Source organism: Anas acuta, chromosome 26 (assembly GCF_963932015.1).
Source record: "Anas acuta chromosome 26, bAnaAcu1.1, whole genome shotgun sequence".
Classification (NCBI taxonomy): Eukaryota; Metazoa; Chordata; class Aves; order Anseriformes; family Anatidae; genus Anas; species Anas acuta.
In genome coordinates, this window is record NC_089004.1 from 5,898,977 (window position 1) to 5,913,864 (window position 14,888).

The 14,888-nt window shown below is 58.3% G+C and overlaps 1 protein-coding gene across 2 annotated transcripts; it reads right to left on the reverse strand.

The window, feature by feature from the left end:
- Positions 1–1,403: 1,403 nt before the first annotated feature.
- Positions 1,404–14,461, reverse strand: BSG (basigin (Ok blood group)). 2 transcript variants are annotated; one of them, XM_068661500.1, is made up of 9 exons: positions 14,311–14,407; positions 10,020–10,367; positions 8,314–8,470; positions 6,590–6,678; positions 6,007–6,134; positions 5,519–5,792; positions 3,241–3,265; positions 2,849–2,917; positions 1,404–2,328 (listed from the first exon to the last, which is right to left on the reverse strand). In XM_068661500.1, the coding sequence occupies exons 1-8, from the start codon at positions 14,390–14,392 to the stop codon at positions 2,860–2,862; spliced, it is 1,161 nt and encodes a 386-aa protein (XP_068517601.1). In that variant the 5' UTR covers positions 14,393–14,407; the 3' UTR covers positions 1,404–2,328; positions 2,849–2,859. The 2 variants fall into 2 exon arrangements, with proteins under 2 accessions (XP_068517601.1, XP_068517600.1); XM_068661499.1 differs by lacking the exon at positions 10,020–10,367 and having other exon boundaries at positions 14,311–14,461.
- Between the last annotated feature and the right edge of the window lie 427 nt (positions 14,462–14,888).

Below are 14,888 nucleotides of genomic sequence, written 5' to 3' on the forward strand. Positions count from 1 at the left end.
GGGGCAGCGGCTCCCGAGCGCCACGAACGGGCTCCGGGAGCGGCGGCGGGGGGGTCCCGGGGAGCGCACGGCCCCGGAGCCGGCCCGGCACAGCGAGCGGGGCGCGGGCACCACCTGGTGCTCGCCGCGCAGAAACGCACCCGGGGGTGCCCCGGAGCCGCGGCCCCGGCCCCCGCACCCTGCCCCTGCCCCGGAGCCCCCCCGGCGCCTCCCAGCGCTGTCCGCCAGCAGCGGCCGATTTCCAAACCGCCTCCGAGCGCAAAGCCCCCGCCTGCCCAGGTCCCCCCCGGCCCTGCAGGGGCACGGAGCGCTCCGGGAGCCGGCGCCGCGTCCTCGATTCGCGGGAGGCTGCGGGCACCGGGGCGAGCGGGCGGCACCGGCGGGAGCCGGGTGCCCGGTGCTGGCCCCGCAGCTCCCGGCAGGGAGCAGCACGGGGCCGATCCCCCCCCGGCTCCCCGGCCGCTGCCAGCCCCGGCGAACAAAAGGCACAAGCAGGGCTTTGTGCCGGGTCGGGCAGGCCCCCTAATCCTCATCAAGGAAATTAAGCCACGCATTGATTTTTATTTTTTTCTTTTTCATCACCCGCGAGCCCGGGGCCGGCGGTGCCAGGGCTTGCATAACCCGCCGACGTGCAGCAGGACCACCAGGACAGCAGAACCGCTACCGGCTGCTGCTGCTCCCGAGGCCAGGCCCCACGCCCGTGACCCCCCCCAGGCAGGGAGAAGCAGCTCCTGGTGCACGCAGAGCCCAGCTGCACGGCCCCCCGCAGGACAGGGAGCCCCTGCTGCATCCTCTCTGCATGCAAGGGATGCAGACGGAGGCCTTACACCCCCGTTTTGTCCCCCAGGAAAGAACAGGGAGAAAGAAATTGCTTAGAGAGGTGCGATGCATCAAGCAGCAGGCACAGATGCTGCAGGCTCTGCTCCTGAGGGTCAGGAGAGCAGAGACCCTTCCCTGCTGCAGGCTCCTCACACCTCCCACATTCACCTCCCTTACAGAAATTGAGAGGTCCCAGCCAGTCCCACACATTGTGGTTCACAGAGCTCCCGAGGGGGCTTTGATACTCTTTGGAGGATGAAGTCCCAGGCAGCTAAGATCCCCAAAACCTGCAGCACAGCTGGGACACAGCCCAGAAACCAGAGCAGAAAGGCAGAGCTTGCCTTAAGAGGCAGCACACAGCACCCATCCCCAGAGCTGCTCACCTCCCTTTGTTAGGGCTTGAACACCTCTCAGGGTGTACACACGTGAGATTAGAGAGCAGCCAGAGCTGCACGAGCCTGTGGGACAAAGGGGGACAAAGCTTTGTGTCCAGCAGCCAGAGGAGCCAGAAAGGGGGCAGAGCAGGTCAGGAAACTCACGGGACTACCTCTGAGGGAAAAGAAAGACCAGAATCCAAACCAAGGTGGAAAAAAGAGAGAGAGGAATTATCTTTATTTGTGAAGTATGTTAACAGATGGAACAGCTCAACGCTACTCAGCAATAAAGGTATTAGACACCACTGAGCATTCGTCTGCTCTCAGGCTCCTATGTTGCACAAACACCAAGATGGCTCAAGCACAAGAACACATGCTGTCACACCACCCCCCACCACACCGCACCCCCAGCGTCCACCCCACACTTTGCCCCCAGCCCCAGCGTAGCCACTTGAGAAGCAATACTAACAACCCCTTAAATAAGTTAACACAAATCATGTTCAGCCAGTGTCCAGCTCTAACACTGCCTCCTGGTTGTCTGTTTCTGTGTGTGACCACCAAGAGCATCCCCTGGGGGGGATCTCCTAAGATGCTCTGAGGGATGGGGTCACCTCCAGAAGGCTGCTACAGCAGTTTCCTCCCATCCCGCACGTGCAGGACACGACACCGTGCTGGGAACCCAGGCCAGCCATGTCTGGTGGAGCAGCCCTCAAGGAACTGTGCATTTTGCTGCCACGCTCAGGTCAGCTCTCCGCAGCTCCTCGTGTGGCCTCCAACACTGAGGTGGGGCGAGGAGGGCATCTCAGCACAGCCCCCCCAGCGCATGCTGCTCTTCAAGAGGAGAGGAAGAGAAGTTGTACTCCCACCCACCCGCTCTGCTCCAACATGAAGAGACCTAGGACAGACAGCCAGTGACCAAGACTACCAGAAAGAAGGGATTTACACTTACAGGTAGAAAAAACCCTCCCACAACTCTTTTTTTAAAAAAACAACATGTGTATTTTAGTTTCTACAACTTAAGTTCCTTTAGAAAGTGAAGTAACTCAATCGCAAGGACACACTAGAATATTTCATGGTGCTATTTTACCAAAGAAAAGAAAAAAATGTCCAGACGAGTTCTTCAGCTACTTATCACCTGGAGTGAGAGAGAAAAAAGCCAGTTAGATAACCTAGCAGTACCGTAAGGCCATGCTGTGCTAGAGGGGGGCTGATAAAGCCGGACAAAAGCTGTGGGCTTGGAGTCATCTCTTGCTCAAATCCAGGGTACAGACTATCAGGTAGTCCTGACCCTCCCATGCTGCAAGACCCCCACCATGGGGAGCCCAACACTCTCCTGCCTCCCTCGGCCCATTTGGGAGGAGGCCAGGCCCTGCTGAGTGTGCCTCACACGCAGTCCCAGCAGCTTCGGCAGTTTACTGCTCGTGGCCTGTGCTTGAACTTCACAGCAAGGCTTCCTTCCCTCTCCCAGGAACTGCACTATGATGCTGGGCCAAGGGGAGCTTTTGCCCACATGGCTTTTACAAGCTGCTGAAGAGCCCCGGCAGGGTTCCAGCCAGACACAAGCACCTCCAGACAGCCGTACGAGCCCCGTGCTGTGAGGAGGTGAAGGCACCTGGCTCAGCAGCTGCAGCTTTGCCCCTGGGAGCAGCACTCACCTGGCCCCTGCTTAGTTAGCATTTCTCTGGCGGACATTCTTGTCCTTGTGGTTTGTGGCATTGCTTTTCCTGGAAAGAGGGAGAAAAGGGGCAGTGAATACAAAGCACAAAAACCCACCCTACCCAGTAATGCAATTTGTACCCAAATAGAGGCTCAAGATACAGCAAGGTGAGTTTAGTTGCCAGAACAGTTTCAGAGACCTCTGTACCATTCTAAGTTGTATGCAGTTCATATAGAGGCCATAAAAAAAAAAAAAAACATGGGAAGGGAAAGTCCCCCGTAAGCTAATGAGCTATTCCTGTACCAGCTCGCTTTTATATTCAAAGCAGATTTCCTGATTAATGTGATCTGCCAGTACAAACAGGACTAAGTAGAAAAGCAAGGCACTTACAGTGGTGCAGAACCTCCATCATCATCTTCATGTTCAGGACAGCACAGGAAAAGAAAGAACAAAGAGCGTCAGGGAAACACACACCAAGTAATCCCTGCCTCCCTTCCACCTCTGTAACTGGGGACCAGCATCCCGAGGCGACGGGACTCTGGACACCACAGGTCACCACAGACAGGGCTCCCATCTCACCAGGGCTGGGGGGAGCAGGGGGGCTACTTCTTAGAATACCACCACCCCCGGCATGAGTTTTAAGCTGCTTCTTGTCTAAGCAGAGACGCGGCACAAGCTTAGACATAAGCTCCTGTTAAGCAGTTGCTTCTGTTGGCACTGCACGGGCACAACCAGGTCTCCTACCCCCCCATCAGCAGAGGTCAGGTCTGGTGCTCCATTAACCACGAGGAACACCTGGGACTATCCAGGAAGCCACAGAAGCAGAATTACACGGGGAAGTGTCCGGGCAGCCTCAGGCAGCACTGCTGCCCACTACCATCTGCTGACATCCTCAGCCCGTGCCCCCAGCTGGTCCCCCCACTAGCACCCGGAGCTGAAATGGGAGCCACAGTCCACTCGGTGGGAGAGCACACCCAAGCACTCGCTGCTCTCACCCCTGTTAACAGCTCCCAGATCTGAACACAAAGTCAAGGCTGCAGGAACAAGGCTTTAAGTATCCACGTAAAGCCCTTCTTCCTCCCTGCACATCTTGTGAAACAAAACAAACACTGCACGCCACGGCCTCGCTACACAGAGAAACACGGCTAAGAAAACACCTTCGCCAACAAGTGCCCAGCCCTGGGACCTTTCACCAGCTCCTTGCAATCTGCCACTTTCCAGGAGAGGGTTCCCATCACCTCTTCCATGGCTCAGGCAGCGCTGAGGGGTGAGACCCCAGCTGTAAACTCAGGGCTGCCTTGGGCACACAGAGCTGTGCACAGCTGGTGAGAGGACACGGCTGGAACCAGCTTCCACTTACCATTTGAGATGGCACCCAGCAGCAGAGAAGGGAAAAGTGGAAAGATAACACCAGCAAGGATATCAGGCCATGCACAGGCTGGACTCCTCCCGTCCCAGGAAACAGGGAGCAGCCAGCTCACCGCCACGCACCCGCAGCTCAGCAGCTCTGAGCTGGCTCAGCACTGCCTTCCTGAGGCTTTCGAGGAGCGAGATGCAGCTTTAGTGTCCTGTTGTAGCATCAAGTGCAATGCTGTATCCTCACCCACAAGCACTCGGGAGCCTGAGCTTCAGATCTTTGGCTGAGGAGCCGCCAGAGGAGCCCTGCCAGTATGACAGGACCTGCCGTCATCTGCCAAAGGCTCCACCACAACTCGGACAGAGCTCAGCAGGATCTGGACTCAGCTGATATCAGCAGAAACCGCACTCAGCAAACAGGCTACAGCTTTTTTTTTTTTTTTGCTAAAAGATGTAGCTACAGCCATTCTTAAGTAGACATCTGCCTTCCAGCCAAGAGCGCCGTGCCAGAGGGCAACACGTTTACTTATAAAACCGCCTCGAGTAGAATCTCTCGAGCTCTGCAGCCAGGCAGGGATACTCAGTTTTAGTCCCTCCACTTCCCTTCACACCACTCAGCCCACCTGATGTGCTGTTCCCCAGTAAAGGGCAAAGGTGACTGACCCAGCCAGCAGGAAGGATACCGAGCATTCACACTGCATTGTTAACAGGATCAGATAAGGGAGGGGCTGCCGGGTCCACACAATGAAGATTCCTACTGATAAGGAAAGGGAGGAGCCACACTTCCAGAACAGATTCAAGATAACACCAGGCTTTGAGGAACTCCCAGAGAGCTGGGATGAGTAAATTTGAAGACCCAAAACAGATTGAGGAGCTGAGGCTAAGCCTATTGTTATGGAACTGCTGACACTCCCATACTCTGCAGCTCAGTAAAGCTCTACTACCTGTTCCCACATCATTTTCTCCAGAATGTTAACTCTCAGAGAAAAACCCCTCCTGGAGATGCTCACATGAAGCAGCTGAACAAAGTGCAGAGCAGCTGCTGAGACAAAGGGTCAGGCTGACCTGCACCACATCTAACTCTGGAGCCAAAGCACAGCTTGCTGAAGGATTGGCAAAGCGTGCAAGTACTTCCAGGCCAAAGTAACCTGTGGAGGCTACAATGGTTAGACAAGAAGCATTCCTGAGAAGCAGACCTCCCACTGAGGTGTGGTGCCCATCCGACAAAGTCTGAGTTCTCCGAGAACAATTTGCCTGCACCCTACAAGCTCCTTTTTCGCCCTAGAAAGATATAACCCCGGGTGCCTCTTACCATCAAGAACTTCATCTGGCTTCCTCCTCTTCTCGTAGATAAAGATGATGGTGACAAGGACCAGGACTTCTGCCACTATGCCCAGGAAGGGCCAGAGCGCTGCCAGACGGCTGCGTACGCGCAGGTTCACCGTGGCTTCACCCGTGCCAAATACGTTGGTGGCAATGCACTGGTAGTCACCCGTATCCTCCTCGATGTTCAGCTTATGAATGCGTAACTCTGTCTTGTTGCTGCTGGACTTGATGATGTACCGGCCAGATCCATTGATGATGGACTAGAAGGAAGGAACGGAGAGCTTCAGGGTAGTGCTGGCACAAGGGGAGCTGCTCACATTACATGCACAGGTCCACCACCGCAGAAATCCTCCTTGCCATGGCACTAAGGAGAAAGCTCCTCTGGAAGCACTAATTCTGATGCAAGAGGTCCTCTGCCTCCTTGTTGGTAAGCAGGGTGGGCAGAAGGGGAGCCAGGACAGACACAGCACCTACCTGCTCACCATTTCTGGACCAGGTCCAACTGATGACAGGAGGAAAAGAGGGATTCTTGCAGGTCAGCACCCCCGTGTCCCCCTCATTCCCATGCTCAGACTTCTTGTAAGCCACCACTTGGGGCACAACTGCAGCAAGAGAAAAAGGAAGTCAGGCACCTCGCCGTGGAAGAGGCAGGAAGGCTCGTTGCAGTCCAATAGCCACTATCAAAGTTGCTCATAAGGCAGCTTCAGTTTAAGGAATGTATTAGCGGGTCTTAACCTCTCCATTTGTGCAACATTTGGCATTTTCAGAGCGGGAAGCATCTCAAGCTGCTTCAAGAAAGGCTCAGACAGGTTTGACCACCAGGTACCGCCCCCCTCCCATAACAGAAGGGCCCCCAGGCTGACCCTGCAGACAGCTTAATTGCTTGATGTAACTGAGATGCCTCACAGAGCAAACCTGATAATTCACAAGTAGAGCCCTGCAGCCCTACTGGTAAGGGCTATAAGCAGCTTTTCAGCTTGCTTTGCTACCAAAGCAAAGTGTTCAGGAGGCCGCGGCTTCCCCACTTGCCCCCTCAGCCACAAACCCGTAGAGTTACCTGATATATTTATTTCTCCTTTTATCTCCGGGCTTGTTTTGAAGATGCACTGATAGATACCAGAGTGCTCTTCCTTCTTCCCCTCGATCCTACCAAAAAACAGGTTGTCAGATAAGCATTCCGCTCAGCTACTGCCATCCAAAAATACACAATCCAGACCCACAGAGACAGCCCTACAACCCCTGAACAGCAGCCTCCTCCACAGGCCGTTTCTCCCATTCCAGCACCAAGATCTGTGCAGCACCACACACCTCCCTGCCCTTCTCTCCCCACACATTACGGCTGGCAGAGGGGATTTCACACACAAAGTCTGACATGGGTCTGTCACCTCAGTGATCACAGATATCCTGCATCCCAAACCCTGCAAACCAGCAGCTTCCACTCCCTAACCCGAATCACTCTTGCCTCCAGGGCCTCTACAGAGGGGAAAGTAAGAGCAGACTGCTAGCCCCTACAGAAGGGGAGGAACAAAGCAACACGTCTTCACCAGGTGTGCCGACTTACATACACCTCGAGGTGTACTTCACACTTTTCCACCTTCCATACAGACTGCAGCCCTGTTAGAAGTCGTCCCCTACTACACCAAGCCCCTGAGCACGGCCACACACCTCCAGCAGAACACCAGCCCTGCAGTTCACCTCTATGGCAGAGGGGCAGGGGCTTTAAGACAGCAGATTCAGAGGAAGGGTACTCTTCCTGTACAGGGAAGGCTGCTGGGACACATGGCAATGACAGAAAAACCCAGGCTGAGTCACTCTGGATTGATCCAAGTGTAGAGAGAGCTCTCCCATTTTTGCCTTTGTGAAGCTGCTGCCCTGAGATTTAGTGGATTATGCTGCACTACAGCAAACATCACATTCTGCAGCTTAGTAATAGCCACTCAGGGGAAGGGGCAAAGTTTCAGTCCCCGCCTGCGCTGGGACAACAGGCCGTTTGTTAGCTCTGCCGTGCACCGAGCTTCCCGCTTCCAAAAACCACTCAGCTAAGGAATTGAGGTCACGCGAGGGAGGCTGGGTTATAAATACTTTAATCCTTGTTCAGCTCCCTGTTGCTATGGGGAGACAGGCACGTCGGCACTGCCATACAAAAGGACATGATGCCTCTACAGCTGCTGGGTCAGTGCCAGCCAGGCCTGACTGTAATCGGAAAGGAAGGCTCGCTGCACCGCCACAATACGGCCGGGATCCCCGGCATGCTCAGCTACAGCCTGCAAACAGCTTCGGAGACTAATCTGCAGGCAGCTTCCCCACTCAGCCTGTAGCAGGGAGACGTGCATAAAGGCGTGATGCACGGAGAACACGGGAGTGTGCAGCTCCACGTGGGGCAGGGGGGGCTCCTCCGGGCTCCGCGAGGCAGCCGCGCGGCTCTCAGTGCTGCGGGGCCAGGCTGCACCCAGCAAACCCAGCCCGGCCTAATTCTGCATGGAGACACGGGGCCACAGGGCTCTTCCTGCCAGGAGGACACTGGTGGCACTTCACTTTCCTTCCCTACTCCTCCTCATTCCCTCCTCTCCCAGAAGTAGGAAGAATGGGGTCTCACCAAAACTTTATTTTGTTCATCTTATGTTCCGAAGTTCAAAAGTTCTTATTTTTGGCAAGACTGCAAGCACCTAGCTTTGAGTTCAGTGGGTAGGAAAGATTGCCTCCAGTTAAAAAAAAAAAAAAAAAAGAAAACGAAAACTGTCCTTGTATAGATCCTTATCTGGCCTCGCACCCGGCACTTACTCGTAAGTGGTGACACTGCTCGACTCCAAGTCTGTTTGAAGTATCTTGTCTCCATACTTCCATTCATGACCGTCGATGGCAGAGTGAGGCTCAGTCAGGTTGCAGCTGAGGACCAACTTGCCATGAGTGCTTGTGAACTGCGTTTGGATGTCTGGACCTGTTTGTAAAAAACCCCCTTGAAGTTAGCACCTGGTATTCACAAGGTCACACAGCTGCCCAAAAACCTGTACCGAGACAGTCAGAACCCGCAGCTCCTCACCTCCACCAGAGCTTTTCACTTACCTTTGTGGTCTGTTTCCTACCAGAACTGGTGACACCAGCATGGGAGACTGGAAAGCCAGACAGCTAGGGCCTGACTGCACCTAGCAGTGCCAGGACACTGACTCTGTGGCTGCTCCCACCGGGGTCGGGATCGCTGCCATGTCCTATGGACAGCTTTGAGCCTCCTGCTCAATGGGTGCAGCTCTAATAGAGCTGAGTGCTCAATAAGCAGTGGAAAAAGCCATACTGTGAAGGGCAGTTACAGTAGCTCAGCTCCCTGCTTTTATGAGCCACTTTAGTGCTCACTACGTGTCAACACCTCCCACAGTCAGAGTGGATTTAGGAACCTGCAGGTAATATAACCTACGGCAGCCACAGCCCTCTTTTGGGAGGGGTAACAAAGGTGACCTTACACAAGCAATACACGCATCATATGATGCGGCCCAAATTTTTATAGTTGGGTTTATTCCTGGGAGAACACACATAACCAGGACTCCAAAAGGTCCCGGACCTCCATGTGCCAAGCAGCAGTAAATTATACATTGTGAGATGAGTCAGACGTTTCTACTTGGAGGCAGTGAAGCGCACGGCTGCCATTAGCAGAGCCATTACACAGCCCCGGTAGCACTGCGCTCCCTGCCCTTCCACGCAGGCGCTTCACCTGGAAGGAGGAAATTTTGCACAGGCCTAACAGACCTTCTGCTTTTCCTCCTACCCAATCCCACTGGAAGAAGGCTCTGCTGGAGTTTTGCACTCCCTAGCACGCTTCAGGATTCCTGAGACCTTAGTGGGACGTTAAATCCCCTCACCCTACCCAGGTTTCTGGGACTCAGAAGCCAGCAGCCCGTTAGCTCCAGTTCCGCTGCCAGCTCTGGGAGCAGAGGGCACCCGGTGGCCCCCAGCGCACGCGGCTACGCCACACTCAGTGTCGCACACAGACACGGCCATTTCAAAAATGGTTGCACCACGGGAAGCTAAAAGCAGATTTTGGTCCCCACAGCTTGTATCACTAGCAGGAAAGCGAGCTTAAAGCAAGACCGCTGACGGAAGCAGAGGCTGCAGGAGCTGTAGGGAAGGGCTGGTTTGTCAGTGGTTAGGGCAGAGTCTACCAGCAGGACCAGGACTGAACTCTGCAAGCCAGCACCGGGACACGGAGGCACTCGGGAATAAGCGACACGTTCCAGGTCTTTGGCTCCGGAAAAGGCACGGGGTTGCTGAAAGGCGTTTTGGTTGGGAAGTCACAACCCTTTTTGAGGGCCATTTTGGGTCAGGTCAGAGGCGGTGAGGGAGATGACACAAGGGGAAAGTCTCTCAGTTCTACGGCCAGGGTGGGAAGGTGAGGGGGCTCTGGGGAGTCACAGGACACGGGTGCGGGGGTGAGCATGGCGGGAGACTCAAGACACTAGTGTCCGAGCAAGTGCCAAGGCCTCAGGACGGCCACTCACGTTCGATGACAAAAACGTTAGCCTGTGAACGGATCCACTTGACTTTGGGGCTCTTCGACAAGTGGTTGCGGTCAGGGTCGTTGCTGGCCCGGCACTCGTACGTGCCTGAGTCGTCGCCCGTGAGGTTGGCGATGTAGATGGTGCTGGTGGAGTGCAGGTTGTAGGTGGCGTTGATTTTGACACGGTCCTGCCGTGCACCATCCCAAAGCTGAGCATAGGTCTCGTTTGGCTCGTTCCCCTCAAACCACCACTGGATCTCAGGGATGGGATTGCCAATCGCCTCGCAGTACAACTCGACGCTGTCCTGAGTCAGTCTCTTTTGAGACAGCGGTGACTTTATAAAACCAGCTACGAGTTGAAGAGGTATTAGTGCAAAGTGTTAGTGCAAAGCAAGAATTCACCCTCTACAAGCAAAAAAAATTCAGCCATCGAGAAGATGTCACAGTCTTCAGACCAGAATCCTCTCCCTCCCCACTCTCTGTCCAGACGCACAGCTCACGCAGGGCCCTAGCTCTGGGTTATTGCGCCTCCAGGCAGCAAGGCCTCCCACCACGAGGCCAGGACACCAGGAGCCCGTGCGGAATCCGCCAGGATCCCAGCAAGAACACCAGCACTGCCTCTCCTGTGGGGCCAGCACCCCAAGGCGATGCTCACCAGGGAAGGCCGAGAGCCCCCCAGCCTCGGACCTCGGCCCACAGCCAGGTCAGGCCGAGGCAGCAGCAGGTTTCTGCCCCGGCCTCCACAGGCCCCACTGCTCGAGCATCCCACCAGGTGCCTGCACCAGGGCACCACGGCAAGCACACAGTGAGCCCCTGCCCACCAGCTCTGTCGGGACAGCCCCGGCACAGCAAAACGCTGCCCTAGACACCCCTGTGTGTACACAGACCGTACTGAGAGGCCGCTCCTCGCTGTAACATCATTAATGCCTGGAGAACGCCAGCTGGGTACCCAAAGTGCCCCCATCAGAAGCACTGCATGCAGCTCGGATCTCCTGCTAACGGAGATGCTCCACACCCCCCTCCCCAGCCCCGCGCTCCCGACCATGACCCGGATCTGCCCAGAGCCCAGCACGGCCACAGGCCGTGGGCCGCCCGCTGGGCCCGGCCGCTCTCCTCCATGGTCTCACGAGCACCTCAAGATGCGGACACCGCTGAACACCTTACTGATACGACCGCTTGGGTTTTGTGGGCTTTTTTTTTTTTTGGTGTGTGGTTTTTTGAGGTTGTCTTGCAGTCCGCAAAGTGCCACAAACGAGGTGAAGAAATTTCTAACATCTGTTGCCACGCAGCAAAAATCAGATTTTTCCATCCGACAAGACAGCTCTGCAGAGGTAAATTAGCAGGAAACTGCTTAAAAGCAGAGACACCCAGAACGACGGCACTTTTCACGCCGTTCCTGTGCTTGGAGCCCCAGGGCCTGGCTCTCAGGAAGCCCCAAAAGCCGCGGGGCTGCGGGGAGCCGAGCTGCCTGCGGCGCCTCCCGGCCGCTATCAGCTGCCACCAGCTGCAGCCTGCGGAGGGAAGCCGGCTCCAATCGCTCCAGGACAGCGGGGGAAAGAGCAGGGCCCCGGGAGGGCTGTTCCCGGAGGCCAGGAAGAGACATCACACCAACGTCAAGGTTACTTATGTGACTCAGTCTGAGCAAGGTTTCAGCAGAAGCAGCGAGGCTCCTGACACGTACTTCCTGCACTGACTGCAGGCTGCACTTCTCAGAGCCGCCACCAGCAGACTTTGAGGCTATTCCCGGGAAATTTGTTACTAAGCACTTGGATTTCATGGTTAAACAGGCTGCTCCACACAGGCATGAGGGAGGTGGGTTTGGGGACAATTTCTTTTGTTTTTGAATTCCTGGGGATGTTTCAGTAAGAGAACTCATGGCTGCTTTTGAGAGTCTGGAAGCAAACCGGTGTTATGAAACCAGCATTGCTCAAACTCAGGGAAAACACAGACAAGTCTGCAAGGTACATTTCAGAGTAAATCACTTCCACATTCCTCAAAGGAGGATTTAAAGCTTTAGTACCCATAGCTGGAAAAATAAGCGTGCTCGGACAAGCAAGGAGAGCTCTGACGCCCGTCTGCTACAGGCCAGCTTTAGCAGACGGCTGATATTTAAAACTGAGGCACCTTTAAAACAGAGGTCAGAGTAGCTCGGGGCTAGAAGAGCCTGCTGCTGTTTCACATGCCAACAACGGTGCTGCTGGCTGCTTCCAGAAATGCAGCGACACCTCCGCAGCAGTTTTAAAGGTTCCAAGCAATTCTGGGTTACAGAATCGTGGCAGAGACACCAGAACAATCCTGAACTGGTTTCAGGAAGGCACAGGAGGTGGCCGGGGCTCCAGAAGCCGTACGGGTCCCAGTAACAGGCAGCTCTCGGGCACCAGAGCTTGCTGGAGGCCACCTCATAAAGCGCCCAGAGACCAAGCCCAGCAGCCTCCAGCACCGTACTTGCACATTGGCACGGGACGAGCCGCCCGCACGCCTCCTGGTGCTTCTGGGCGCCAGAACGGGCTTTTACACCTCGGGCCTGTGATTAAACGCTCCCAACCACCTTATTTTGAAGAGTCACAGAGCTGACTACTGCACATGTTGGAGCCTGCCCCATTTTAACTGCAGCCTGGTTTAAGATGGGAGCTAGTAAATATCAGCGGGTTGGAGTTTTGTTTTTGTCTCTGGGGGTGGGTGGGGCCTCGTTTGTTTTTTAGCAGCCGTAAGGTGATTATTGTATGCTGACAAAATAAGCTGTTGCAAGGTTACGTGCCCCGAGTTAGAGGGCACTTCGTGCCTTTCAGAGGCTAAAAAGCTTCAGCTAGCCCACACTAGTAGCAGCAGGTCCCCCCTGCGCTCACATGGGGCTTCACGTCCTCTCCCCTTCCTACACGAGGCAGGGCAACCACAGCCCCGGGCACACCGGGCTGGGGAGGGCACCCACTAAGTCCTGGGGCACAGGAGCAGTGCCAGCAGCAGCCCCCAGCACCCCCAGAGTCCCCAGGGGGCGAGGGGCCGCAGGCAGCTCCCCAGGCCAAGGGGCAGGCAGCGCCCGGTCAGGCTGGGCAGCGGCGTGCAGGGGCAGAGAGCGCTGCCCTGAGTCACCTTCCAGCTAAAAGCAGCCTCCCCGGGCAGAGGGAGGGCGCGGGCAGTGCCGGGGGCCTGGCGGGGGCCAGCGCCACGCCGCAGGGCGCGCTCCCCCCACAGCCTGACCTTTGCTTCTTGGCCTCAGGGAGGGACGCACGAAGCGCCGGCTTTTTTCCACTAAGAGCTCTAAAATGGACTCTCCCTGGAGCCGCGTGTGGCCGGGCAGGAGACCTGCGCGGGGCTGGGAGCAGAGTCCAAGCACACCCACACCGCTGAGCCACCGACACTGCAGCCTCCACCGTCACCCCCGGGATCCCGCCCCAAACCCAGAGGGGGCAGGAGACCCCCGACCTTCCAGCCCCCCAACTCGGGTCCCCAGAGGAGGGGGAGGGAAGGGGACAGAGACCTCAGGGAGCACAGAGCAAAAGGCGCAGCCCCGGGGCTGCTCCTCGCACCCAGCCCAGGGGCAGGAGCCCCCCCCAGGTGCCCTGCCCTGCCCCGGGGCCCCCCCCGCAGGCAGCAGGAGCCCGGGCTGGGCGCCCCGGGCAGGCTCAAACCGACACCGGCTGCAGCACCCGGGGGCTGCCCGCGGACAAGGGGGAAGCTCCCCGCGGGGACAGGCGGGGGGGGACGTGCCCTCACCCAGCTCCCCGGGATGGGAGCGGTGATTTTGGGTTATTTTTGAGCCCCCCCAGGGCCGCAGAGCGCCGCCCCCACCCCGCTCCGCCGGCCCCGACAGGGGGGGGGGGGACTCCGAGACGGGCGGGCCCCGGGGGGGGAAAGCCCCGGGCACCCCCCGCGAGAGGAGCACGAGGCGGCGGAGCAGGGCGCGGCGGCAGCGCTGGGGGGGGCTGCAGGAACCGGAGCCCCTCGGTATGGGGGAGGGGGGGGGAACCGGGCACCCCGGGGCGCGTGCGGGCAGGCACGTGGCGGGGGGGGGGAGGGCGCAGCCCCGGGGGGGGCGGGGCCGACCGGGCGGGCAGCTCCCCCCCCCCCCCCCACAGCTCCCGGGCCACGATCCCCCAGGGCCGGACCCAACCCCGGTCCCGGTCCCGGTCCCCTCCCCATCCCCCCATGCCGCCGCCGTCGCCGCCTCCCTGGGGCCGTGCACAAAGACCCCACTGCACCCCCGGTACAGCCAGACCCCCCCCCCGCCCCAGGGCCGCCGCGCTGCGCCCGCTCCCCCCGGCGCCCGCTCCCCCCGGTGCCCGGTGCCGTACTTGTGCCCTGTCCGCCCGCCGCCAGCACGCCGAGCACCAGCAGCGCCAGGAGCCCGCGCACCCCCTCCGTGCCCGCCGCCATCGCCGCCCGCGCTCCCGCCGCGCCGCCCGCCCATTATAAAGCACCGCGCCGGGGCTCCCCGCCGGGACACGCCCCCGGCGCTCCCCGGAGCCAATCGCGCGGCCGCTCCCGCGCAAAGCCCCGCCCACCCGGCCGCGCTCGGCCAATCGGAGCAAAGGTTCCGCGGCGCCGCCTCCCGCCACCCGCCGGCCCCCGCGGGGACAGCCGGTTCGGGCCGGTCCCGCCGCGGCCCCGCCCACCAAGTGACGGCAGCCAATGGGAGGGCGACACCGGGGGGGCTCCCCCCCCCGGCCCCCTCTGCCCCGGTTCCCCCCCGGTTCCCCCCCCCCGCCTGTCCCCGGTCCCTCCCGGTCGCCCCCCGGCCCCCCCGGTGCCCGTCCGCAGGCCGAGGCCGTGCCCCCGGGGCAGGGCGGGCAAAGCGCCCCCACCGCGCGGTGCCCCGGAGAGCCCCGGGGACGGCAGCGGCGCCTGCCCGGTGCCCGGTGCCCCCGCAGCC

Bases quoted from the DNA above. Each gene is read 5' to 3' on its own strand.
- BSG (XM_068661500.1), bottom strand. From the start codon at position 14,392: ATGGCGGCGGGCACGGAGGGGGTGCGCGGGCTCCTGGCGCTGCTGGTG. The intron at 6,135-6,589 runs GTAACTCTACGG...CTCTTGCTGCAG, and splicing joins AGGAGAAATAAATATATCAG to TTGTGCCCCAAGTGGTGGCT. The intron at 5,793-6,006 runs GTAGGTGCTGTG...CCTTCCTTCTAG, and splicing joins GGTCCAGAAATGGTGAGCAG to TCCATCATCAATGGATCTGG.